Source organism: Lonchura striata, chromosome 6, assembly GCF_050655825.1.
Source record: "Lonchura striata isolate lonStrDom1 chromosome 6, ASM5065582v1, whole genome shotgun sequence".
NCBI classification, from domain to species: domain Eukaryota; kingdom Metazoa; phylum Chordata; class Aves; order Passeriformes; family Estrildidae; genus Lonchura; species Lonchura striata.
The window spans coordinates 24,403,013-24,427,447 of record NC_140708.1 but is presented as its reverse complement, the minus strand read 5'-3'; the positions used below and the strand labels follow the sequence as shown (position 1 = coordinate 24,427,447).

Below are 24,435 nucleotides of genomic sequence, written 5' to 3'. Positions count from 1 at the left end.
TAAGTGAGCAACCTTAGGCTGAGCACAGACAAGTCAAAAAAGTAAGGTCTAATATGAGTAGAAATCCCTATACTCATATTCAGCAAGGCAGAACTCTACCTTCTAAATCCTAAAATAAATAACAGCTTCTTCAATTTCTACCACAGTTGAGGAAGGGAAAGGTAGGAAAGGGAAGTCATATGGATAACTTTCAGGACCATCAACTTAATTGAAAAATATCACAAGAATTTTGCCTGCAATATGATGACAATATTTCTAAAGTCTGCTTCTCTACAGAGAATACTGAAAAAAAATCTCAGAAACAAAAACCTAGAAAACTGTTGAGCCAATTATAAATACAGAACTGCTGACCTCTTTTTTAAGAAAATGGAAAAAAGCAAACCCCTAAAAAATTTGTCATTTGTTTCCAATATTTCTCCCATTTCAAAGAAATATCAAGGCAGTGGAGTGCAGAGGCTTTTAACAGTTCCAGTCTAGAGAAAAGATAAAGCAGTAATAAAAGCAGGGATACTTCTATGTATGTAGAGTGTAATAATTGTTATGGAGTTTTCTAATCTAAACATCATTACATGTAGGCCAACTTTTCAAATTATATTTGGCAATTGGCAAGGTATTCTATTCACCTTTTACAAAAGAACATCCCTTGATGTCTTGAGCAAGGCGCAGTGTTTTTCTTTTCTTGTCATTTGATATAGGAATCAGTAGATCATAAAAACATTCATTGTAAATCTCAAAAAATGAAACCCAGACAGAAAACTTGATGTAATCTCTTGCAGTTGTGATAGATTGTTCCAAGTCTTTTGAGATATCTTCCAAATCTGCTAAGTACAAAATATTACAAACCAATATAAACCTAGTAAAGTGAGTGTCATTTAAAAATTAATAAGTAAAAATTGATATAACAAGCCTTCTAAAAAACACTCAAAATCTAAAATCCATTTAAAAAATCATTTGAGTTCCCACCCCAGATATTTCTTAAATATCTGGAACTCATATGCTTAACTTACGTATTTTCAAGAGACACCTACTCGACTGCTTCCTTCTACATTTTTAAATTCTATCAACCACATAAAGCTTGGTTAGAATTAGTCAAATCCCTTCAACATCTTTAAACTAAACTGACAAGACACTCCATTTTGACTTTTTAAAGTAAGCCTAATATTTAGGTAGTTTTTTAAATGCTAGAATGAAGTTTATATAATTACATAGAGGTACTCTAAAAACCTGTCAGGATACCACTAGGACCCACAGCATAAGCGGTACTACTTTATTTGCTAGAACTTCAGCTCATTGAATGCCTGTTCAGATATTCTTTAACCATTTTATCCTTGCCTTTTCTGCCCAGATTATTTGCTCACTATCCAATTCACAGGCATAAAAAATTGACAAGAACTCATTTTATTAGCATATACCAGAAGTCAGTTCTTGACCTTAAAAAGGCTTATTTGCCAGCTTTAACTGCAAAACTTTTATATAAAACATACCCTTAGAATCCACAGGTGCTTTGTCCCTATTGACAATCTGGTGGTCTACCTGCAAAAGAAAACAAACTTTAAAATACACTGCTGACAGTACAAGTTATTTCTAACAGCTCTGTTGAATCACTAGATGGGAAGACAGCATGGGTGCAATATGACAATGGAGAGACCCTGGTTGCACACCAGGTCTAGTGCACCTATACACTGCTATTGACAAGGCTCTGCTCAGCTCACACTCACCCCTGCCCATTCCCTCACATCAGGATATAGCACTTCAGCTTGCTGACTTGGAAACAGTCTAGCCACAGAAAACAAGAGGGGTAGGAACCCCTCACACAATCAGGGTGATTTAAGAGGATGATTTCAGGACTCCAGCTGCAGCTTAAACATTAGTCTTAACCTTGTAAATCCAGGGGAATCTGAATTATTTTACTAATGGTATTTTGCCAATATTGGATTTCCTGTTTTTCCAGCTTACTTGGCTAACCCTTGGAAATAATAGATAAATGTCATTCACTTAAAAATTGAAATGAGCAACTTGCTGCTCCATGATATATGTTTGAAATAAATTATAGACTTGAAATAAAGCCCAGATTTTACTAAGAGAAAGACAATTTTCTTTTGCTACGATAAAAAAAGTAAAACAAATAACTATAGCTAGAGTTTTGGAGTTTCATACATACACTCCCTTCCCAGCCTTGGTTTTGCTTTTTTTAGTTAGGTTTTTTCAGACACAGAACTGCAAGTTGAAGTGCCTAAAGAAATGAAATCCATTTACTGAAATAAGTATGCTTAAGAGAGCTAACATGAAATAAAAAACAGGTATGGTTTGGTTCAAGCTTCCTCAGTACTCTGTCAAGGGTATATTTCATAATATATTTTTCAAATAAACATTTTAGGTATTAGGTTTTACACATATAAAAACCCATACAAACCTCTGTTGCAGCAGATGAAAAACCTACAAATTTGCTGGCAAAGTTAAGTGTCATTCTTACTAGAAGGTGCATTCAAACACACATGAAAGGTTTTTCTGAAGTCCCTTCTGAAGGCTGACAGAGCTAGATTTAACCTACTCCTGGTGCTTCTGAAGTGAAGTCACAGAGTTTTGCCGCCACCTACCTTCCACACTGAAGCCCAGTCAACCAATAGATAAAAACCCAAGGCAACAGACACATACATTCTTTTTTCCTTTTAACACTAGCTATAACTTGGCATACCACGAAGGAAATTCTTAATTCTCTTTGTAAAAAAAAAAAAGAGTACCTTTCTAGTTCCAAATCCTCATATTTTTACTTTGTATAATCATACCTTTTTCTTGGTGTCTTCTAAGAGGACACCAAGAAAAAGGTATGATTATACAAAGTAAAAACTCCCCTAACTAATTGGACTAAACAGCTTTAGAATTTCAGTCAGCTCCTACAACTGGAGTGTATTTCTGGACTGCTCAACAGTGAACTATAAGAAAAAAGCAGAAACTCATCTTTAATTCAAACTGTAAAGTGCACTAGCTTTATAGCTCTGCTGCTTCAAACAGATTTTTGCTTCATTTAAGGATACTTGGCCAACTGAAAGGGCAACAACCCCAAAACTTAATTTCTTCCAAGTATCCTGACAGTATGTTCTTTAAAGGATCAGAGCTACTAGCACTCCCACAGATAAGAATTGAATGTAAGTAGTCTATAATGTAATAATAGAGGATAAATTATCAAGTGTCCAAACTACAACAACAACAAAAAAAGCTTAGTTTACATGCCAATGAAGTATTGAGCCACAAGACAAAAATTCTCAGGAACAAGGGTCATCAGCTCTATTGCTCACTTTACAGCTAATCTGAATGGTTGGCTGCCAGCAAATAGACACATCCCTGGTTAAATACAGCTAGTCTCTTCCCACTACAAATGAAGAACATTGAGCATGTTCTCATCAATATAGATGCATGTACTCATCAATATAGAAAGTGCTCCTCTACCTCTTTTATTAGACGAAGTAATGAATTTTTAATAGCAGTTTCTTCTTTCACTTGGTTTTCAGTCAGCTTTATATAATCTCTACACCTATAGGGTTTGAGATCCATTGCTGTGTACAGCTTTCCTTGAATACTTTTAAACAACATATCCATAGTCCTTGGCAGAATACCAACATCATCTTCTGTCCCTGAAAGAACATACAAAATAACAATCTAGTTATTGCAAGTTATAGAGATAAATGAGGACAGAAAGATAATATAAATCTCAAGGCATACACAAAGTGTTTGAAGACAACTTACAGCGTGAAGCAGTGGAGTTTTCTTTGTATTCTCAAGGTAACAAAAATATCATTAGAGAGTTTTGAAAAGTATTTGGCTTTCAGGAAGAGTTCATGCACTATATCAGTAATGGGTATCACATAAAAGAAAAACTACTGGAGTATAAGCTTAGTCTTAAGGGAAAAAAAAAACCACAAACACCCATAACCAATAGACATTTGATAAAGACTTGCAATTTTTCAACTGTATTTCATGAACTGCCTTCACTTTCTCAAGGAAGTAATCTTAAAATAAAACTCATGAATGATCTCTTAGCTGCAGTCCTGTATTAACTCCACAGAACCTCCAAAAGTTTCTAGAAGCCTTGCAAAGACTCACTCTTTTCCCTGTCCCAAACCCTTTTCTCTGAATATACTACTTTTGTACCTAAAAGACAAGGAGTTGAATAAAAGCTTCAGTACACACTTGATCTTTCTGTATACAAATGCAAGCTTAAAAAGGGTTCACTTACATTTGATTTCTAAACCAGAGAAAAGGCAAGCGTGGAAGAACTACTGTCCTGTCTCAGGCTGATAATTTCTCCTGCTTTTGAGTCAGATGGAATAGCACTAGCTGCATCACCCAAGTCAGAACTTACATAAAATTTGGTTGGTACTCAGACCCCTAGCTATTAGCCAAATACCACATTAAACACCAGTACTTTTGCATTACATTTGTTTCTCCTCATCTTCTCTCTAGTAATCTTTCGCTTATTGCAATGCCAGTTGTAATTCAACCTAACAAAGGAATAGTCACTGGTGAATGAAGAAAGTCCTAAAAACCTGCTTCATCCTTCACTTAGGTCCTTTGCCACTGACTGAATATAGGTTCTCATGTAATATTAAAGTGCAAAAACAGAAGAGTAAATCCTGGTACCCAGAAGGCAACATTCCACACTGCCAATTTTTATCAAAGTACCATGAAAAAGCTTCTGGTCTAAAAAGTGTCAATCAAAAATTCATGAAACCACATACAATACAGCCCAAACTAGTTGAGCATAGGGGACTGTATACATGAGCAATTGTTGGGTTTTTGCAATTTACCTTCATTTATTAGGAGAGAAAAGAACATCCCATTCTAACCCCAGACAAATGATAACTAAAAAGTACTGGTAGTCTTTAATTACAATCCAGTTAATAGAAGACTGCTTAGAAAAAAAAGTCACTTCAATGAAAATCAGTTTCAAGTGACACAAAACTCATTGTTGTTCTACTATTTCTTTGTATAAAATAACTGGTATTGCATCCAGATCTGCCATTTCATTATAGGAGAAACTGTTTCAATATGAATCAAATCACCTCATTAGTTAAAATGCTTTGGAAAATAGCTGAAGAATGACATCTTCTGACCAGAAATGATATGGAGCTTTAACAGAAAAGAAATAGTGCACCAGGAGACAAGGCTCCCTAGGATAGTGTTAAGCTTGGGAACTCAAGCCAAGACAGAAATACATGAAAATAATCAAATGTGTTTCACATTTATTCTCTGCCTATAATAATTGAAACACTCAAATATTATTCATTTGTGCATGTAACCTTTATAATAATAATAAAACTCAGAAAATGCTAGTCTGGTATAGAGTGACCTACAGTTTTTAAAATCTGTTATGTAGAATATGCATTTTTTCCAATTCCCCCTCCTCCCTGGGGTATGAGATACATTAAGAAAAATTAAAAGATCACACATACAAAGTTGAAATTATAGAGCCTTACAAAGTAATATGAGTATGTGTTTAGCTTAACTTGGGGAGTGACTGTCTGTTGGCAGTTAAATTTGTAATGGAAGGAGATTTTCGAGATTATTAGGGAACCAAATGGATAGAGACTACATTTCAAAGGAAGGAAAAAGTTACCATGTTTCTGCTAGAAGTAATCTTTACCAAAAAAAAAAAAGTGCTTGCAAGAAGAACTCATTTCTACTTTTACCTTGGAACGTGTAAGTTTTCCCAGCATTTGTTACACCATATGTAAAAATCAGACGATTATAACCATCTAGGAAATCTTGCACTGGTTGCTTCATGGTACCCTCAAAGAATTCTTCTTGGGTTGTTTCAGGTCCAAACACCTGAGCATTACCAAGAAATAGGTATAATTTGAGCAATTATTAGAGACTTTTAAAGACTCTTAAATTTTGTTAGTTTACAATCTTAAAGACTATAAGTTAGAAAATAGTCAGCTTGGTATTCAATAACGTAAGTTAAAACAACCTGCACAAGACATAATTTACAAACATTTAAAGACAACTAATTTACTTGTGAAAAAGTGAACTTCTGTAACATTGGTCCTGAAGTTTTTTCACTTAGTCGACTCAAATAGTGTTGGGGGGGCTTCAGTACAATATTTGTTGAGTCTTCAAGTGCAACACAGTCCTATTAAAAGGAAATAAGGAATACAGTATGAACAGACTATAAGGAGCTCAGCTTACAGGAAAAACAGACAAAAAAACCCACAAAACATGTTTTAAGTATTTTTAAATTAAATGTCACACCTGTGATCCATTTTCTCTTTCCAACGATGTAAATGGCCTAATACGCAGGCAAACTTGGATGTGTCCCTTAGACTCCAAACTGCTCCTCTTAAAAAAAACACCATAAAACCCAGTTAGAAATTCGATTATTTTTTTGATAATTAGCACATGATACCAGTTTTAAGGGATCAGGCTGCTTTGAACAGACTTATTTGATAACATGGGAATCAAAACTTCTTCACTAGATCAGCTTTGAAAAGTGCTTCAGCCCCCGCAGAAGCTTGCTGTGGCAAATTAATCTTGCAGCACGTTTATGTAAACACTGCATTCAGGCCAGCAAAAACATTCTATAAACTGGCAGTCAGCCTCATTCACAGAAAAGCAATGTGCCCAATAAGGCATCAACACACTGCCACTCAACTTAGTCTCAATCCTATGCATCTCTTTCAAACTAAAAAATAAGAAAGAAGCTTTACATCTTCTAGATAAAATCCTGGCTATTCCTACATATGAAAGGATTAGGCTTATATTTTAAAAAATAAATGTCCAAACAGTAAAGTTTTCTTACCTGGCTTGTGTCCGAGCCTGAAGAAACCAAAGAAAATTCAGAGGAGAGATCTGTTTTAATATCTTCCACACTTACTGGTCCTGCTCTTGGAGATGGCTCAATGCTGGCAATATAGGATGGTCTGTAGAACTTCTCATTATCCAAAATTGCTTCCATCCTACAAGATGAAATAAAATTATTTTGTGCTCTCTGATCATATAACATATAATATAGTTTATATATATCGTATACATTGCCATACCTAGGCTACAGCAAAGCAAATAAATTGTCTTACTAAATACTAATGGAGAACATGCAGGGTTCATTAAAGGAACGGGCAGAGTAGGATTGGTACAAAACTCTTTTGCTCAGGAAGAGTGTTGGTTTCCTGCCTGTAATGCAGTCCCATTTCGATTTCCCCCAGCATAAAACCTGAGATGTGTTGGCATTTCAGTGTCAAAACATCTAAGGGCTCAGTCTTCCTACGTAGGCTGTAAAAGCCAGACACAACTTTAAGCAGTTAGACAAACACCACCAGGCTGCAAATAAGATAAAGCTATACATAAACTAAGCACCAATGTTTACTTTCGAATCTAATGTTTCTTCTAATCTAATTTATTTTTGGCCTAGCAGCTGTATGAAAACCAGGAAAAACTTGGCCTGAAATATCATCATGGCTTGAACAAAGACTAACCTGTGAATAAGCTACTGTAGGAAAGAAACATACCTGTGCTATCACGATCTGGAAGTCTTAGTCAGCAGCTACACAAAGGCACACTGCAAAACTCTTACCACTCCTTCACAGGAAACCTATTTATTAGATGATTGGCATTTGAATTGCTTTAAATCTAGGCTTAAAGTGTGATTTGTCAAGGTTTTGCCCTCATTCTGTATCTTTCTCCTTAAGAAGCACAAGACAAACATTAAGCTGTGCACACAAAGCCAGAACTATAAGTGTTTGCACAGCCCAGCGCTCAGAACAGCGAGGTTCAAGCCCTTACAGGCTGCCAAGCCCAAGGTGCAGACTGTTTATCTGCCCCCACGTTGAGCCACACAGCCCCGTAAATACTGCAGGCATTTACATGTGAACAACTGCACTGCCCAGCTGCAGGCACTAAAAGGTACTCGTGTCCCGGGGTGGGTTACTGTAAGCCTGCTAACCGTGGCAATAGGATTTAGAGCTGCAGACCCCCTCAAAGAAGGGGATCCTCAGAAGCCACACAGCAAAGCACGGCCACAGCTCACACACAGCCCGTGGTGCTGCCAGGCAGCACAACAAAAGGTAGAAAGAGCTCCAAACCATACAGAAAGGCTTGCAGCTAAAGCAACAGCCCTAACGCCTAAAAAAACCACATTAAATAAAATATTCTTCTCTACAAGTATCGATCTTTCACTTCCAGGCTTTGCGCCTGTTCTCACGGGACACAACCAGCGCGGCTTGGCAGCAGCACAGCCCTGGGCGGGAGTTACCCTGCAGGCCCCACCGAAAACTGCCCACACGCCACGGCCCCTCCCGCGTAACCGGGATGGCGGCAGGCTGAGCGGCCTCCGCAGAGACCACCCACGCCGCCTCACGGCCCCACGACCCCCGCGTCACAACCACCGCGACCCCTCTGCCGGCGGAGGTCCCCGGTCCCGCTCGCTCATCCGCCCGGCCCGGCCCGGCCCCGCTCACCCCCCGGCCCCGGCTCCAGCCGCTGCTGGGCTCGCGCTCCGCTCCGGCCGCGGCTTCTTTTCGAATCCGACCAATGGCAGCGCACGGGGCCGCGCGGCCTCCTGGGAGGGCGGCGCTACCGCGGCGCAGGGCTCGATGGGAAGTGTAGTCCCGGCGGGCGGGGCCGCCTGTCCCGCTTTGCCCCCGGGCGGCGGCCGCGCCCCGCTGGGCCGGAGCGCCCGGGGCTCCGGCGGAGCCGCGGTGCCGCCGCCACACGGGGCCGCCAGCGCCCGGGGCTCCGGCGGAGCCGCGGTGCCGCCGCCACACGGGGCCGCCAGCGCCCGGGGCTCCGGCGGAGCCGCGGTGCCGCCGCCACACGGGGCCGCCAGCGCCCGGCCCCGCAGCGACGGCCGGAGCTCGGCGGCCGCGGGAAGGCGCCCTGGCCCCGCCAGGCCTGCCCTGACTGCGTGCGGCGCCCCGACTTGGCCTCTCTGAGGTGCGGCAGGAGGACGAGTGTAAGTCGGAGCTTGCCGGAGCTGTGGGCGATCGCGGCCTCCTGCTGCCTGTTATAAACAGGGCAGTCATTGCTTGCAGGTGGTGAGAGGGAAGAGGCCAGTGACCTCGATGCCTCGTACACAGCAGGGACCAGCTGAATCGGGCAACTCCCGCTTTGAGATCAGGATGTGTTTATGCCTTGCCCTGGCTTCCAGTCCTGGCAAGTGACAGCTCTACAAGACACTTGCATGGTACCTTTGTTTGAAAGCTTCCCCAGGCAGAAATTGTTGCTGGTTGCCAGGTTTGCATGATGGTCATTTAATTTCTTAATCGGCAGTGAGCTAAATTCTTTGGCTTTATTTTCAAAACAATGTTGTAATGCAAATGAGATCATCAGTTTTCTGGAATGTCAGGGTATGGAAATATACAGAACTTGGTAACAAAAATCAGCACGAGTTTCTCTTTAGAATCAGACAGAAATTCTTTCAACCTTAATAAGAAATGTCTGCCAGTTTTGAATTGAAATAAAAGGACAAGTAACTTGAAAGTAGTCAGTATCTGCCAAAATTAAATGTTTGTTTTTCATTTGAAGAAAAGACTGCCAGCAAAAGCAAGTAATTCTGCAAAGGAGTAATTTTACACAGATTTTGTATCAGCTGTTTTTATGAGGTTGTCTTTAGCATTAAATCCTATCTTTCTTTAAATAGAGGCTGTGTCATATCAGTAAAAGGGATATACTAAAATATTTCAATTTGGTTGTAGGCCACATTGTAAGTGTTGGTCTGTTTTAACAGCAGAAAATGATGCAATGTTGAATTTGAAATTGTTTGCTAGCAAAACTGAAAAGTTCTTGAAATCATACTGTAAAACTCCAGCTAACATTTTAAAAATTATGTTGGTTTCCATCTTAAATTGAATACAAACTACTGAAGTTACCGAATACCAGAACACCTTTTTCATGCCAAGAGAGGACTAAGAATACCTCTGAAAATATGGGAAGAAATTAGCTCCTGGGAGAAAACATGAAAGTTCCTGTATTTTACTTGTTAGAAAAGAAAACTGAGGATCAGGAAATATTTTACAAGGTATATTCCTAAAAGCGTTTGGTTTATGACCAGCAGAACATTATTCTTGCTAAGTCAGGGCATCACAAAGTTCCTTGTACAGGCAATATTTTGATTTTGTTTTAATTTTGGATTTCTGAAGCTGTTTTTATGATACTGCATGTGCTGTTATAAGTTAAACTAGACTCTCAAAGGACTCCCATCAGGATACTGAAATGGCAAACTAAACCACAACCTGACATGTGTTTCCAGCCTCACGCAAACCATGGTAAAGAAAACATTAGGTCAGCATAACCAATCCAGCCTGCTTTGGAGTGGGAGATGGTGAAACTCCATCTATGTAAATAAGCTTTATGGCTTTCTACCAAAATGTTCTTCTTAAAATGGTTTGTGCAAGGACACCAGTTGCAACAAAAATACCTGCTGCTAAAACAGCATTCAGTAACTCATTCACCCCTGAAATTTGATTATGTTTCTTTTAAAACTCTTTACAACTTCTATAGCACGTTTGGAACTTACAAGAGGAAAAGATTTTTATAAAGGACTTGTTAGAAACTTATGTTCCTTATATTTGAAACAAGCATCAAAAGTTGAGGATATTCTACTCGTGACAGTGAGATGATGCTCTATGAGACAGCACATCTCAGCTTGCTTTTACATTGCTGTCAGAAGTAATGAGAGACACAGTCAGCAGTCCCCAGCATCCTTCAGCACACCTGAGTAGCAGCCAAACCAGAGGTGGCTTCAGTTTCTTTGTACTCCACTCACCTTCCCCAGGGAATTAACCAAGTGAGTTTTCTCTCATCACTCTTGGTTCTTCTGTGCTTCCCTGACAGTGCTGCCTTTCATCCTGGGTGCAAGCCAAGTCTTTTTGCAGGAGCTGACTGGCAAGAGCACTCCTGTTCCTTGTCACAGAGATACCTTGGAAGAAAGTGGTGCATTGTGTAACCCTCCTGGTAGTCTGCCAGCCCTTTTGAATTCCTGTCTTTCAGAGCAGTACATGTAATTTATCCTGTTACTTGCACAGTCTGGTGGATGCATTTCACACTTCCTTTAATTTGATCCTGTACCCTCATTGCCCCACTCCCATCAGTTGCCTTCCGGCTTCTAATGCACATACAGCCGATTTTAGGAACTCCTAACATTGCAGGCTGTTAATTTACTTTTTTTTTTTCTTTAGCAATTTAGGTATATTTCCCTTTATCATCTATTTTAAGCAATGAGCTACTTCTCATGGAAGGCTTTGCCCCAGGGGACAGGTGGCTTTGGGACGGGGAGATCTCTGGTGCTGGACTAAGAAGAGCAGTTGGCTGAGGCATCAGACCCCCCCCTCTCTGGGGGAGGCAGGAGCTTTCTGTCCTCAGTCTGCAAATACTGCTGCTGTTTTATAGCCAGTGTTGCTAACTCAGTAATTGTGGGGTTTCAGGTGAGGTAGGAGGAAACTTTCTGGAAAGAACTCACAGATGGTTATGAGGCTTTTCCTTTGAGGTGCTCTAGGAATGTAAAATACTGCTTGGAAAATTAATCATAGGCTCACTGCAAAAAGGGGCCTTCAGGGGCGTATTCAAACATGAGAGAGCTGGTCAGGAGCCTGGAAAGGAAGGAAGGATCACAGATGGGCAGCTGGAGGCACCTCTAACATCTGGGGCTGGACTTAGGCCTTAATGCTTGTCCTCTGGATACTGCCATGCTTGTGCTTCTCACAAATGGAGTGAGGCCACCTGGTCCCATGCTGGCGTTTTATGTAATGAAAATGTGCTACATGTGCTCAGCATACCATTTTTAAATCTTCAAAGCTTCACATAAAAATCTGTGCATGGCAAACAGAGTATTACTCCTTCAGCAAGAGCTATGTTGTCTTAGATAGGAGGACATTTGAAATATATTTTCTGAGATTTTCACTTTGCATAATTAAAGACTTTGTCTTTGGAAAGTTGAGACAAGAAAAGCTATTGCTGTGTCTTCCTGTTTCTCCCCCCATATTCTGGAATTCCTTCTGTCCCTCTTTGAATTATTGCATAATTCTCCGATGAACTAAAGAGATCATTTCAGCTGTAACCAACCTCTAAATCTTGTAATTAAGCCAAAAATTTTGAGTTATTCTTTGTAATGCTTTAATACAAATAATCACTGCTTTGAAGGTCGGATCTTGCATTTTGAAATCGGAACCTTCTACCTCTCACAAATGGTAAGAACTGTTTTCACATTGTGACACAGGTATTTGTCCTATAAATGTGTCAGCTGTTTTTTCTGACAGCAGTCATATGATGAAATGGTGTTGTTAGTTTTTAGGTGTTTAAGATGTGTGTATTCAATAGTAAAACTATTGTTAATATAATAATATGTAATAGAATAATAAATAATAATATAATTAATAAAATATAAAGTCAACAATTTTATTCTGTGTGATTTTTATGAGAAAAGATGACTACTCTTAAATTGTGTGCTGTGTGATTTTTAGGAGCAAGTGTCCATAGATGGTTTTTCCATAGCTAAATATAGTCAGTGGGGCATTTGTTGTGCCCCAGTAAATGAGCACCAGCCCAGCTAAACCAGTTGTGGGTCACAACCCTTTGGGTTGTGATCATGCTGAGTCCTGTAAATGAGGCATTTTTGAGTTACTGGTAATCACGTAATTGGAAATGTTGACAGAGAATCCACAAGCAGGAAGACTGGTGTTTGGTATTGAATAATTGGTTAATATCCTTTCCTCCTAGTCAGCATTATACTGATACCTCAGACGTACTCTTAGAAGTGGCTCTACAGGTGGAATATTAAATTGAATACTGTACTGAGTGTAAATCAGGATGAGCTTTGGCACTGTTATCCCATAGTCTGGATCTTGCATCTTAGTTTTCCTGTGGATTTCAAGTTCTTATAACCTTTTGTCATAAAAATTCAGTTGTATTGTTGATACAGAAGATACAGTTCAGAAACACTTGCCAGTTCAGGAAGTTTTTTTTATGTATGTTCCTTATATTTCATGAAGAGTATTTGAAGTGTGCATCCAACTTTTATTTGGTTTCTTGAAATGCTGCCTGCTTTTTTTTTTTCCCTTTTTTATTATTTCTAAAGCTGTGCCTAAGTTCTACAAAGATTTGCATAATGTCTTTTTACCTTCCAGGTCTGAACCCAGGTATGTTGCTGCTTTTTTGTATACATGATGTTAACTATTTTATTTGCAGACAGTGTGCTAGCTCCAGGTTAAGAGTACACCTCCAGTGTGCTGGAGGTGCATTCCAAGTCTTATTAGTAAAACTTTATTTCTCCCCATGTGTTATTGATTCTTTTTCAATCATCTGCTGAGCTGTATAAATACCAACAAGGGTTACTATAATTTGATGGTAAAATCTCTGGGTTGGCTTTGCTTAAAATGAAACATATGTTTGAGTTTTATTTCAATTGACATTTCAGAAATTTTACTTCACTTCCAAGGTGCTTGTGGAAATTCTTCATGGTGTAAGAAATTCAAGCTTTAATCCTTAGTATTACTTTTTGAAGAATATTGCTAGGTGGTTTTTTTTTTTTTTTTTTGTAGTTCTGTGTAAAATGCAGGCTCTAAATAGCTGTCTAATGGCCCCAGAACCTTCAGAATAGCCCTAGCAAATTTTACCAAAGACATTCTGTTAAAAGTTACATTCTCAATTGTTACTCTGTCATCTTACTAAAAGCTTAACAAGATAAATAAATTGGAACATGAATTCAATACTTATCTGGAGTAATGCAATTCTGAAATAGGAAAACTGGCCAAGATACCACTAAATATATGTCAGATATATAGCTTTTAGGTGAAGAAGCTGAAAGAATTCCGGTAAAGAAATGCATACAAACATCTGTAAGTTCTCTGTAGAAGCCAGAGGACTGGACAGTTGTGTGTCTCAGAAATATAAGGTGCTTCATAAAGAAGTGGGTCAAGAGCAAGACATGTACTGCTCAAATAACCTGGGGTAAATCCAAGGAGCAGGCTATGTTTTAGTGTAGTATTACTCATCTTGCTGGCTCTGACACACAAGACAGAGTTTATTTTATTCTTGCCAAATGTCAAACATCTGTCTTGATCTCAGGAATTAGTGCCATTCCCTGACATTATATACCTTTCCTTGGAATGTCACCCTGGCTTTGGGCACTCAGCTGCTCTAACTCAGGTGAAGATGCGATTGGAGTGGGAAAGTCACACCACTGACCTTCAGATGTTTTAACTTGGGCTTCCTGTACAGCCTGTCCTGAGAAACACTCAGAATGGATTCAGGCCTATGTTAAATTCTTGTTCTGGAAGTGCACTTAAACTACATGGTACAGCTAAGCTATGTAATTGTATCCCAGATTACCCTTTGGAGGTGTTCTGGTTTGAAAGCAAAACCAGTGAGAGACTCCAAGTCAGAAATACAATTTATTGGGAAAAGGGAAAAAACCAAAAATACGTGCAATGATACAAAAGGAAGACCACTGACAAAGTCAGAATACAGCCTGACACCCCTTTGGCCAGTGTGCTGGTAGCAGTCCAAATTGGAGTGGCTGCTGTCCTCTTGGAATTGCAGATGCGGTTGCTGTGTCTTCTCAGTAACCTGTGGAAAGGCTGCCTCTCTGTCTAGAAAGCCCCAGTTTTATCCAGGTGGGAATGCCTAGCTCCTCCCCCCTGGGCGGTGCATCTCACAACGGGCTGATGTTATTCTGAGTCATGAGGTGTGTCCTTAATCACCTGTTAAACGGAACTGGCTCCTGAGAGTGTTATCTCTGAGTCATGTGGCAAGACATTGATGGGCCTATTAACAGGAGATAAGGAAAAGTGCCCAGAGGCAGCTACTACTCAGATGGTAATAGGAAACGTCGTGGTGCTCCAATCTCGGACAGGAGGAGCCTTGCTTTCTTCCTTTCTTCCCTAGCCTCTTAGCTTAGATGTCAAAATGAATGTCTAGTTGTGGGTAACAGTTTTGTCTAGTTTTGGTTATCCTACAGCATGATAAAAGGGCAAGACATTGAGAAAACCAATTTCTTAACCAGTGACGTACCTTTAAAGGACTGGCAAATAATGATTCTTTGACAATAGGAAATGGCCAGGGCTTACATTTTACTGTATTACCAGCTGGACATTGGCCATCCTGGAGGAAAAACAAACAGAAGGCATAGAGCTTAATGCATGCTAGACAACTGGCCTGCATAAAACAAAAACACAGTCCTGAATAGAAGAGTCTGCATTTGTACCATGCAACTGGACTGCAGTGCTCCTTGCAGCCCTTGCAGAGAAACACAGTCTTCTTCACTCAAAGTGAAGAAGATGAAAGGCTATGAAAACTCATGAAGTCTCAATTCTTCTCAAAGGGTGGATTAATGAGCAGTATAATTTTTTTGACACATTCTAATGCCATTATTTTTAGCCAAATTGTCCAGTAGATCCTGTGGCCAAACAGATGCTGGGGCAGCAGAAGAGCAGGCAGAAATGCTGGTGGGACAGGAGGGCAGGGCTGCTTCTCTTGTCTTAGGCAGTGTTGGAAAGACTGAACTGTTTGTAAAGTTGCATGTTTGGCAATTCTTCAGCAAGGACTTGAATGTGCAGGTGCCTGCCAGGATTGCAGCCTTTGAGCATATCCAGACTTGCAGAGTTAGAAGAGTGTTTCTGAAGGTAGTTTAACATCTTGTTCTCAATTTGATGCTGCCCTGCCTGATGTTGTCACAACATGCTGCAGTAAAGGATAAGCAGAATTTTGAAATGGGACAGGCTTCCTTACTGAAACTTTGCTCACAGCTGAAATCTGAAGAAACGGAAAAGTTGAGTGCGACTAAGTACTGGCTGATCTGACCATCAGTAGTCAGAATAAACCCTGTTTTGCAAAAATTGAGAGGTAAATGGTGAAATTCCATTGTTGCTAATTCACTTTTGTGCATCTGAATTTTCCTGTCATGTTTAAACATATTATAGGATCTGACTTCAGTTTTAGTCAGGTGCTTTGTACGGTGCTGCCAAGTACTGTCATACTGCCTCACTTCATTGTGTATGTGGATCACTGAAGAACACACATACATTTAAAAATTACTGTGAGATCCTTCTATGTGAAAGGCATTATAAAAGGGAGATAATTACTTCAACATTTGATCCAGATATTCTATATAAAGCACATTTTGGCATTATAAAAATAACCAAAACTTTTTAAAATCTGTGTGGAAGAGAGGAATCCTTTTTATTTTTAAGGATAATATTAGTATAAAATCCAAAATTAGTCATACTCTAACTTATTTCTAACTTGGTGACTCATGCTCTTGGCAAACTAATTATCCAAGACAAGTGACTCAGAAATAGATGCTATAGATTTATGGCTATTGCTGTTACAACTAAACATGAGGCATGATTTTGGGTGTATAAAAATGTAGCTATATCCTGCAATCTATGCCATAGTGCTGGTTGAGGGCATATTATGTATGCAGATTTCTTCCATCTGATGTGTTTTTTTTCCTTTTGAGGTAGGATGGTGTAGCTGGCTTCTGGGTATCTGAAGCAGCCATGGACACCAAGAATCTCAGGAATATATTTGGACAAGCAAAATTTAATCTGGTATGTATTTCTTTCCATCCAGGAATGCTCCTCATCACAGGAGCATTTATCTGATTACAGTTTTCACTTCAGATTCTTAATAAATAGTTTGATGAATATTATTGATGAATATTATTGATTGAGAATATTGATCTGGAGATGATGGGAAGATTCCTGCCATATTTCCTTGGGATTAATGTAGTACCAGACTGTTAGCTGTAATCCTCTCTCTGTTTTGTTTCTTTTTCTTTCCATGCCCTCCCCGCTCCTCCTTGGCTGCAGCTGTAAAGTACTAGCACAATGCAGGTGTGATCTGATGAAACTACAACTAATGCCAATGCCTGCCTATGATGGGAAGAGAACCCAGACTATAAACTCGGGATTTCTGGCCTCTTAATAGGCAAGTCTTTTGCTAGTCTTTCCCTTTCCCCACCATCAGTTCCCTTAGTTTCTGTTCTTCCTCTGTATTATTAACTCATATTGAAGTTCAGTGTTACTGTTTCCTGGGAACTCAGTTTCATTTGGGTGTACATACAGTCTAAAGAAGTCACATGTTACCTCCATGGTGGGAGTTCATCCTGCAACAAAAATGGAAAACAGTTTTGTTTTAATAGTTCTGAATGATTTTCAGCTGAAGCAATGAAAAGGAAAGTCAGGCATATTTTAGTGCAAAGCTCATGTTTCTCAACTATGATTTTTAAATTGAGAATTTAAGTTTATAGTAACATTTGAAATTAATCATAATTATTGCAGATACCTATACAGCCTTATTCTCAGAAAGTAGGCTATTTGTTAGAATAGCTGAAATGATTCCTGTAGCGAGACAGGAGAAATGTCTTAAGCAAGCTGCACTGAATAGTAGTTTGTATTCTCTTTGTTTTGTTGTGTTGTAAGTATAGCGGACAACAGATGAAATAATTATTGACGCAGAGAATAACACAAATCATGTCAAACAGGGACTTCAAACACCGTGCTTTGAGGTCAATTACCTGTGTGCCTGGAACTTTGATCACGCTGGTAATGGCCAGATGACATAACTTGGGTGGATGTACAAGCAAAGATAAATAGGCAGCTTTTCACTGAATTTTCAAGCAGAACAAGAAATGTCAGTGAAAACGTGTGTTTCTAATATGCTCAAGGAATTTCAACAAAGGAAGCTAATACTGATGAATTAATTTGCTGAAACTGCAACCAAGGGAGTTTGTTTGTTTGGTATTCAAACTTAAATGGATCCTGTTTCCAATAAACAGCATGAAAGGGGAGCATTTCCAGGGCACTGCCATGCCAAATGGAAGACGGCTTGTTCGCTGCCTGATGAAATGTAAGTTTGACTGCTAGTCAGCCTGCCTAATGCACTGCTAGATTAATAGCCAATTTTCTTGACAATGCAGCTTCTCAGTTCAGTTCTGGGGAACTGAAGCTGTTTCCTAATTTCTTTTTTAAAGAAAATTAAGATACTCCAATGTTTTTCAAATAGAAGTCTTTCAGATTTCCATTTCAGCACTGACCCTGCCTAGGCAAATGAGTTAAATATCTGAGAATGACTCTGGAATTCTGCTATTAAATTTTTCAGTTGAGGGGCATGGACATTAAAATTTCTGGTTTGGGCCAAACTTATCCAAATACAGCTTTCATTTTGGAAGTGAGAACTGTCTGCAAGTCCTTTCTCAGCTCTCTTGCTACTTCTTATTTTAGAATTGTTCCTTTTTTTTTTTTCTTTAAGTGGAAGGTGAGAAGAGCAGTAATTCACAGTTCGTAAAGGGTTTGAAGATCTGTGTGCACAGAGCACTATGTAGGTGAAAATTATTTAAACTCAGAACTATGTTTTGTCTTCTTCCTTTTTCCTTATGTCAGTCTATGCTGTGACTGCTTATAATCAAATCTAAACTTGGTTGGTGATTAGGGGTGGTGACTTTTGGGATTTTTGTTTTAATCACAGACTTTCTAGTTCACCGAAATTATGTTGTTTTTTTTTTTTTGTGTGTGTGTGTCTGTGTTTTGGTTTTTTGTTTGGTTGGTTTTTGTTTGGTTGGTTTTGGTTTTTTGTTTGGTTCCCCCTTTTCTTCTAAGAGGAAATGGAATGAAGATAAGAGACATGTCTCCTCTGGTATATTAATTAAATTTTATAAATGAAGAAAAAGCAAATCAGTTGGTGCTTACTACTTTTAGAGCAGCCAGGAAAAAAATATGAGAGTTAGATATCTTTGCTGCATGTGTTCTGTTTTCAGTGAATATAAAAAGGTTTCATAAACTGAAGAAAACGTCTCTTTGTGTCCTGTTTTACAGGAGGTACACAATGCTTTTTTTTTCTCATTTGATGTTCGAGATCACTGGCACCAAAAGAAGTGGTAGCTTTTTTATCTAACATCCATGTCAAAATTAAGGATAAATACAATAGATTTGGTTATCAGTGTTCATGAGATCAAGGAGTCTGATTTACCATTTTGGGTTGAAAAGAACAATAAATGTGTATAATCAGAACTTTAAATGTGAGTGAGTGTCAAAGTAACATCCCAGGGTGTTATGCCATATGTTACAAGATACAAAATCTTTTGTGCTCCATGGTACTTGGCATATATTTCTTAGACACTTCCATGTTAATAATTGAGCCAAAGAACTTGTTTTGATCACCCGTATGGTATCTTTGAGTTTTAAATTTCCATTAGACCAAGCATATGTTTGTATTAGATATGTTTTATTACAAAAAACAAATATTTTGGTGACACTAAGATCCCTGCAGTGAAATACAAATCACCTCCTATGCAGAAGAGCCCCTGAAAGTTCCTTTCAATGGTTGAGGTTTTTTCACAATATATCTAATGAAAAAACAGGAGTCTATAATTACAGTGCTGGTATTCTTTTTTAGTGTACACATAGTTTGTATTGACCTTTTGAAAACCTGAAAGGTCTAAATTGGCCTCTTGAACATAATAAAATGCACACCACAGAACATACTTTAAGGTAAATATTCGGGGAATATTCAGAAGATATAACTATAGCAAACCCATTCAATGCTAGCATAAGGTTGTTTCCCTTTTTTGTTACCAGGTAGTTGGAGTGTTTAAGGATAAATTTGTCATTTGTAGCATAGCTCCTTCCTACAAAAAACTGAATTACAAAGGTATTTTTAAAAATATTAGCATTTGTTTATTATTGTCTCTGATTTCAACTTAAACTCACAAGGACATAATAATATTTTTTTAGCCTAAACAGATCTTTGGTTTATCTTTCTGAAAGCACATATTCTACTAAATTTTTAGCTCCAGATGAGTTGTGTTATTTGGACTTAAACCCTGTGCTTAAATGTTCTCTTAGACATAATGCTTCCTTGCTACTGCAGAAATACTAAAGGTGTGGTGTGTTTCCATTTTACACCAATTCCCATCCCTGGGCTAGTTTAGAAGAAGGAAAATTAAACCTCTGTGTCCTTTCTAGGCTCTGATGGAACTGTGTGTTCCCTCCTGAGTTAGAGGAGTAAGCCAGTTTTGTCTGCATTGGAGGTTATGTGTGTGCAGTTAGAATAGTTTAAAGAGATGCTTTTTTTATCTCTTCAAACACAGGCATGGGAAATCTGATTCCCTCTGATTCCCTGTTGTTACCTGATTAATTTTCATTAATATCCATGGAAATTTCCTGTCAGCATTTAAGCTCTGGGAGTACAGAGCAATGCAAGTAAAAAGTCTCTTGTGCAGCTGTTGATAGGAGAACCAGTTTCTCTTCCTCTTCAGATGTGGCAGTGCTGAATAAGGATGAGGTAGTCTTTTGTACTTGGCAGCCATTCATTATTTCAAAGTGCTTGTTTTGAAACTATCACTTACCTCCTGATTGCATTGTGAAGGACCACATGAAAATGCTGAGTTGAAAAGAAAGTGAAGACATTCAGCTGAGCAAAACCAGTATGTACACATACATGAGGGTAATTGTCTGTGGGGGAACAGTCAGGAGCAAAGGCCATTGTTTTCTCTACTAAGTGCTCTGCCACTTGTTGCAATAATTTATTTTTTCTTATAATGATGAACATTATTTCTCAATCAGTGGGTTGTGAACTTGCGTGTTTTCCAATCACATTTTGTATATTTAAGTTTGATAGTTTAAGATAAGCAGCAGTACACTGAGCCAAATACTTGGGTACAAGGTAGACTTTATGGGGCAAAGGAGAGTGCATTGGAAATTAGGTTTTTAGCTTTTTTACATACCTAAGAGTCCATTACATGTTTGTTTTCTTTCTAAAAAAGTTCTCTGCAGAATATAAACTGTGGCATGGGAAAAAAAATTATTCACCTCCAACAGCTGCTTTATTTTCACAAAGAAATAATGAAGGACCCTAAATGCTATACATGTTGGGAATTTTATTTGAAATGTCTGAACTAAGGCACTTACATTTTCTGTTTCCTGTAAAAGAAGAGCACCAACAGCTCTTTAACTGCCGGGGATCAGTTAAAGTTGGAGAGAGTAAGTGTGAACTAAGTTATAATTATCCAGTTGGACATAGAAACAGAGGTATTGGCAGGGAAGGCTTTAGAGAGAAGGTTATCACTGCTTTGTGACTGCGGCATGTTTTTTTTCAGTTGGGATGAAAGACAGCAACCACAATCCCTAATCTCATCTCAGAACTGCCAGAGGAGAACTGTAGAAACTACTCGGACTGCTGCAAAGTCTGGCCAGAAGGATGGGCAAGATGGTAAGACCAACCTATACCTATGTACTCTTCTGACCCTTATTCCCTAGTCTTGGCTGTTGTTAGATCTGTAAGTCGTCTGTTACACAGGCAGATAATGATTGGAGGAGGGGGAACAGAGGAGGGCGTTACATTAGGTGTTAGGAAGAAATTCTCTACTCAGAGGATAGTGGGGCACTGGAAAAGGTTGTCCAAACAAATTGTGGGTACCCCATTCCTGGGAGCGTTTAAGCCAGATTGAATGGGGCCATGAGCAGCCTGATCTGGTGGGTGGTGTCCCTCTACGTGGCAGGGGTTTGGAACTACATGGTGGTTAAGGTCCCTTCCACCCCAAACAATTTTGTGTCCTAGTCCAGACAAGATTCCAGGTAGCGTTCATGCTGCCTTGCCTGGCCACTGAGCTTGGCACTTGGGCTAGGAGAGCGATCTATTTATCATCAACAAAGAGAAAGAGCATTCCTCCTCAGGGCTGTTCAGACTGCCAAAGCAACGTTCCAGTTGAGGCAGAGTGCCTTTTTCTGTGTTTGTCTCCCTTGATGAAAGACAGGGGGAGATGAGCTTTCCCTCTATGCAGGGCTTTTCTTCATGACACCAACAGCTGTTCTTTAAGTGCCACAGAAGGCATAATTGAAAGAAGCCTGTACTAATAGGTGGGTGAAAAGGGAAGGAATGGATGGTCTCAATATGATCTTCCTTGGCCTCAATCAGACAAAGATTTAGGCATATGACTAAATTTATGCCATTCATTTCCTCTGTCATTTGCAGTCAGTTTCCCCTCTCTGATGCATTAGTGTTTGGGGGAAGCAGAATTCTCATGTGAGCTAGCTGTTGTCATAGTAAGACTTCCTTAGCTTTCCTGAGTCACACCAATAATTCCAGAGGTCCATTTTTAAGTACTCTGACATTGCACTTTCCAGGTAAGAATTTTACACAGTTTTAGGGTTGTTTTGTCCCATTTGATTTACACATCTATCACTTGTCATTATATAATTATGTTATACTGCTGGTCTTCTAGCCCTGCAATTTATGAGAAAAATAACTTGAAAAAATATGTGTCTACCAAAAGTCCTGCATACACCAAAACAGTATGGGTTTTTTTCCAGTTCTGAAGAGAAATTGAGAAGAAATACCAGACTTTCAGACTTGGCACTTTCTATTTGATATGTGCAATATGTGAATATACCTAAAACAAATCAACAGTATCTTTTTTTTTTTTTTTAATGAGGAATGTTCTAAATAGTTTATTCTGCTTTACTGTATTTGATTTATTTCAAAGAGGAAAAATTAAGTAAGAACTAGTGTACTGGCCTGCAATATAGAAACAGGATAAACATGGAAATAATTTGTATAGAAATATAAGCAGGAATGGCAGAGTGCCAGCAGCTGCTTGAATAGAAATCCTAAGGCAGCTATAGCAGAAGTCTCTTTCCTTACATTCTTTGCATTGCATAAAGCAGTCTGTGTAGTTTGAGAAGATTTGTGCATGTGTCTCGTTACCACTTCTCTCCAGAATATGACCAAACCTTTATAGCTGGTTAGCTTTGAATTAAATAACATCACTGGTGCTCTGTAAAATCTTTTCTTGGTTGTTGTTTTTGGATAACAGCTTTACATGTGGACTGCACCTGTTTGATACTTATTTTAGCTTCTAGATACAGGAGTCCCATGGAATGAAGGAGGGAGATACAACGCTCAGAGGCTCCTAAAAAATTTCAGGCCAGGCTGCCTGAAGATAATATGCGTGAAAAGGTGGTGTGTTTGTTTGTTTGTTTTTCCAGTTCCATTGGTTTTGAAACTGTAACACCTGGAGCACAGCACTTCTGATCCATGACAGAGTATCCTAACTGCAAGGGAGTCAATAATTTGCTGAAACTGACAGAGAGAATTACACACTGCCCTCTGTGTTTATAAACAAATAAAAAGAGGTGGGAGAAAGCTGAGTGTCTGAAGCACAGGCAGATATGGAATAATCCATGAAGTGTTGACTGTGCAAATATATAATATACAGTGAATCAGTACAGCAGACTTGTTCAGTGATGTAAGGTCGTTTGTATCTTGGATTGTTGAGCATACAATGTGTTTGTAGTCCTTTTCCCACCTGATCGCTGGCTTACAGTGAGAAAATATTTTAAAATACAAACTAGGAGCTTCCACCTGCTTCAGTTGAAGAAGAAAGACAGAAATATGGAGTAAATGTTTATTGTGCAAGAACTGAAATCATCCTTGACTTTGTTTGTCAATATTGCACCTAGATTCTATTTAGATTGTCTTGCAAGTTTAACTGAAAACTGATCTGGCAAACAGGGTTTGTTTAGAAAGCTAGGGTAAAAGGAAGAGAAAACCTTTACTTTAGTTGCACAAGGTGTTAGAAACTTCAATTGTAATACATGCCATGACTTCATTGACAGATTTTACATGTTCCAATCCACTTCTGTCTGTGGCATAATTGTGCAGAATTAGCAGCAAAATGTTAGGGAAATACTTAATTAGAAATAAAGGATTGGAAGGAACTTCAGAAAGGTGCCTTCTCCTTGCTTCAAGTCTGGCTTGGTTCTACATAAACCATTACCATTTGTCCACAGATACTTAGCTTCTTCTAAAAACATGCCACCAATGAACAGTCAAGGCTTCCAGTTCGGTCTAATCCTTGTCTAAGTTCATGCTAGGAAATGTCTGCCTCCAGTGTAAAGTAAATTTCCCTTCCTGCAGTTGCAACTTACGAATTTTCTTATTTCTCAACAACTGTGATGATTTCCTTTGCTGCTACCTGTTCCAGAATGTATACCCCTTGAAATCTTTCATTTCACAGACTAAAACTTGATGTTTTCATTTCATTCTGTTTGTTATTCCAAAGGTTTCTTAGAAGCCTAAAATTTGACACAGTACTTGAGTACAGTATTCCAGTGAGTCAGTGGAAGGACTATTCTTCTAGCAGAATAAAATTTAAGTGTGTAATTAAAGGTGCTATTGCTTTTATTGGAGTAAAGTAAAAAGTTGTCACCTTTCAGCTGAGATACAGTAACTGCTCATGTGTCGGCTCCCAGCAAATGCAGAGATAAACAGGTTTGATCTCCTGTTCCATATTGGGCTGGCTGTATGTGCAGTCAGTTTCTGTGAGAAGGGACAACTGTTACCAGCTGGGGACAGTAGCAGCAAGGATTCCTCATGCCCCAAGAGGTTAGACTTGACAATTTCATGAAGTGTACCCAGCCAGCTGCCTAGATCTGCTGTTAAATGACGAAG

The 24,435-nt window shown here is 39.0% G+C and overlaps 2 protein-coding genes across 6 annotated transcripts in view; one reads left to right on the top strand and one right to left on the bottom strand.

Annotated features, from left to right (window-relative positions):
• Window positions 1-8,518, bottom strand: part of KIF20B (kinesin family member 20B) — a 33,827-nt gene extending 25,309 nt beyond the window's left edge. For 2 of the 5 annotated variants that reach the window (XM_031505256.3, XM_085582525.1), the window contains exons 1-8: window positions 8,451-8,518; window positions 6,797-6,953; window positions 6,250-6,336; window positions 6,014-6,130; window positions 5,688-5,826; window positions 3,448-3,632; window positions 1,485-1,533; window positions 624-821 (exon numbers count right to left, since the gene is read on the bottom strand). In XM_031505256.3, coding sequence (XP_031361116.3) covers window positions 624-821; window positions 1,485-1,533; window positions 3,448-3,632; window positions 5,688-5,826; window positions 6,014-6,130; window positions 6,250-6,336; window positions 6,797-6,952 — 931 coding nt within the window. In that variant the 5' untranslated portion in view covers window position 6,953; window positions 8,451-8,518. Of the gene's footprint in view, window positions 1-623; window positions 822-1,484; window positions 1,534-3,447; window positions 3,633-5,687; window positions 5,827-6,013; window positions 6,131-6,249; window positions 6,337-6,796; window positions 6,954-7,502; window positions 8,189-8,245 lie in introns of those variants that run through there. The other 3 variants (XM_085582523.1, XM_085582524.1, XM_085582522.1) reach the window with 3 other exon arrangements.
• LOC146767053 (uncharacterized) lies at window positions 7,089-24,153 on the top strand. Its single transcript, XM_085583749.1, has 7 exons — window positions 7,089-7,112; window positions 8,312-8,944; window positions 16,449-16,535; window positions 16,797-16,914; window positions 17,765-17,835; window positions 21,083-21,195; window positions 22,838-24,153. Exons 1-4 carry the CDS (start codon window positions 7,089-7,091, stop codon window positions 16,800-16,802), a joined length of 750 nt encoding a protein of 249 aa, XP_085439875.1. The 3' UTR covers window positions 16,803-16,914; window positions 17,765-17,835; window positions 21,083-21,195; window positions 22,838-24,153.
• Window positions 24,154-24,435: the final 282 nt, after the last annotated feature.

Excerpts from the sequence above, each read along its gene's own strand:
- LOC146767053 (XM_085583749.1), top strand. The coding sequence starts at position 7,089 with ATGCAGGGTTCATTAAAGGAACGG. Across the intron at positions 7,113-8,311 it reads AGGGTTCATTAAAGGAACGG|GCTGAGCGGCCTCCGCAGAG; the intron begins GCAGAGTAGGAT and ends GGATGGCGGCAG. Across the intron at positions 8,945-16,448 it reads GGTGCGGCAGGAGGACGAGT|GATGGTGTAGCTGGCTTCTG; the intron begins GTAAGTCGGAGC and ends CTTTTGAGGTAG.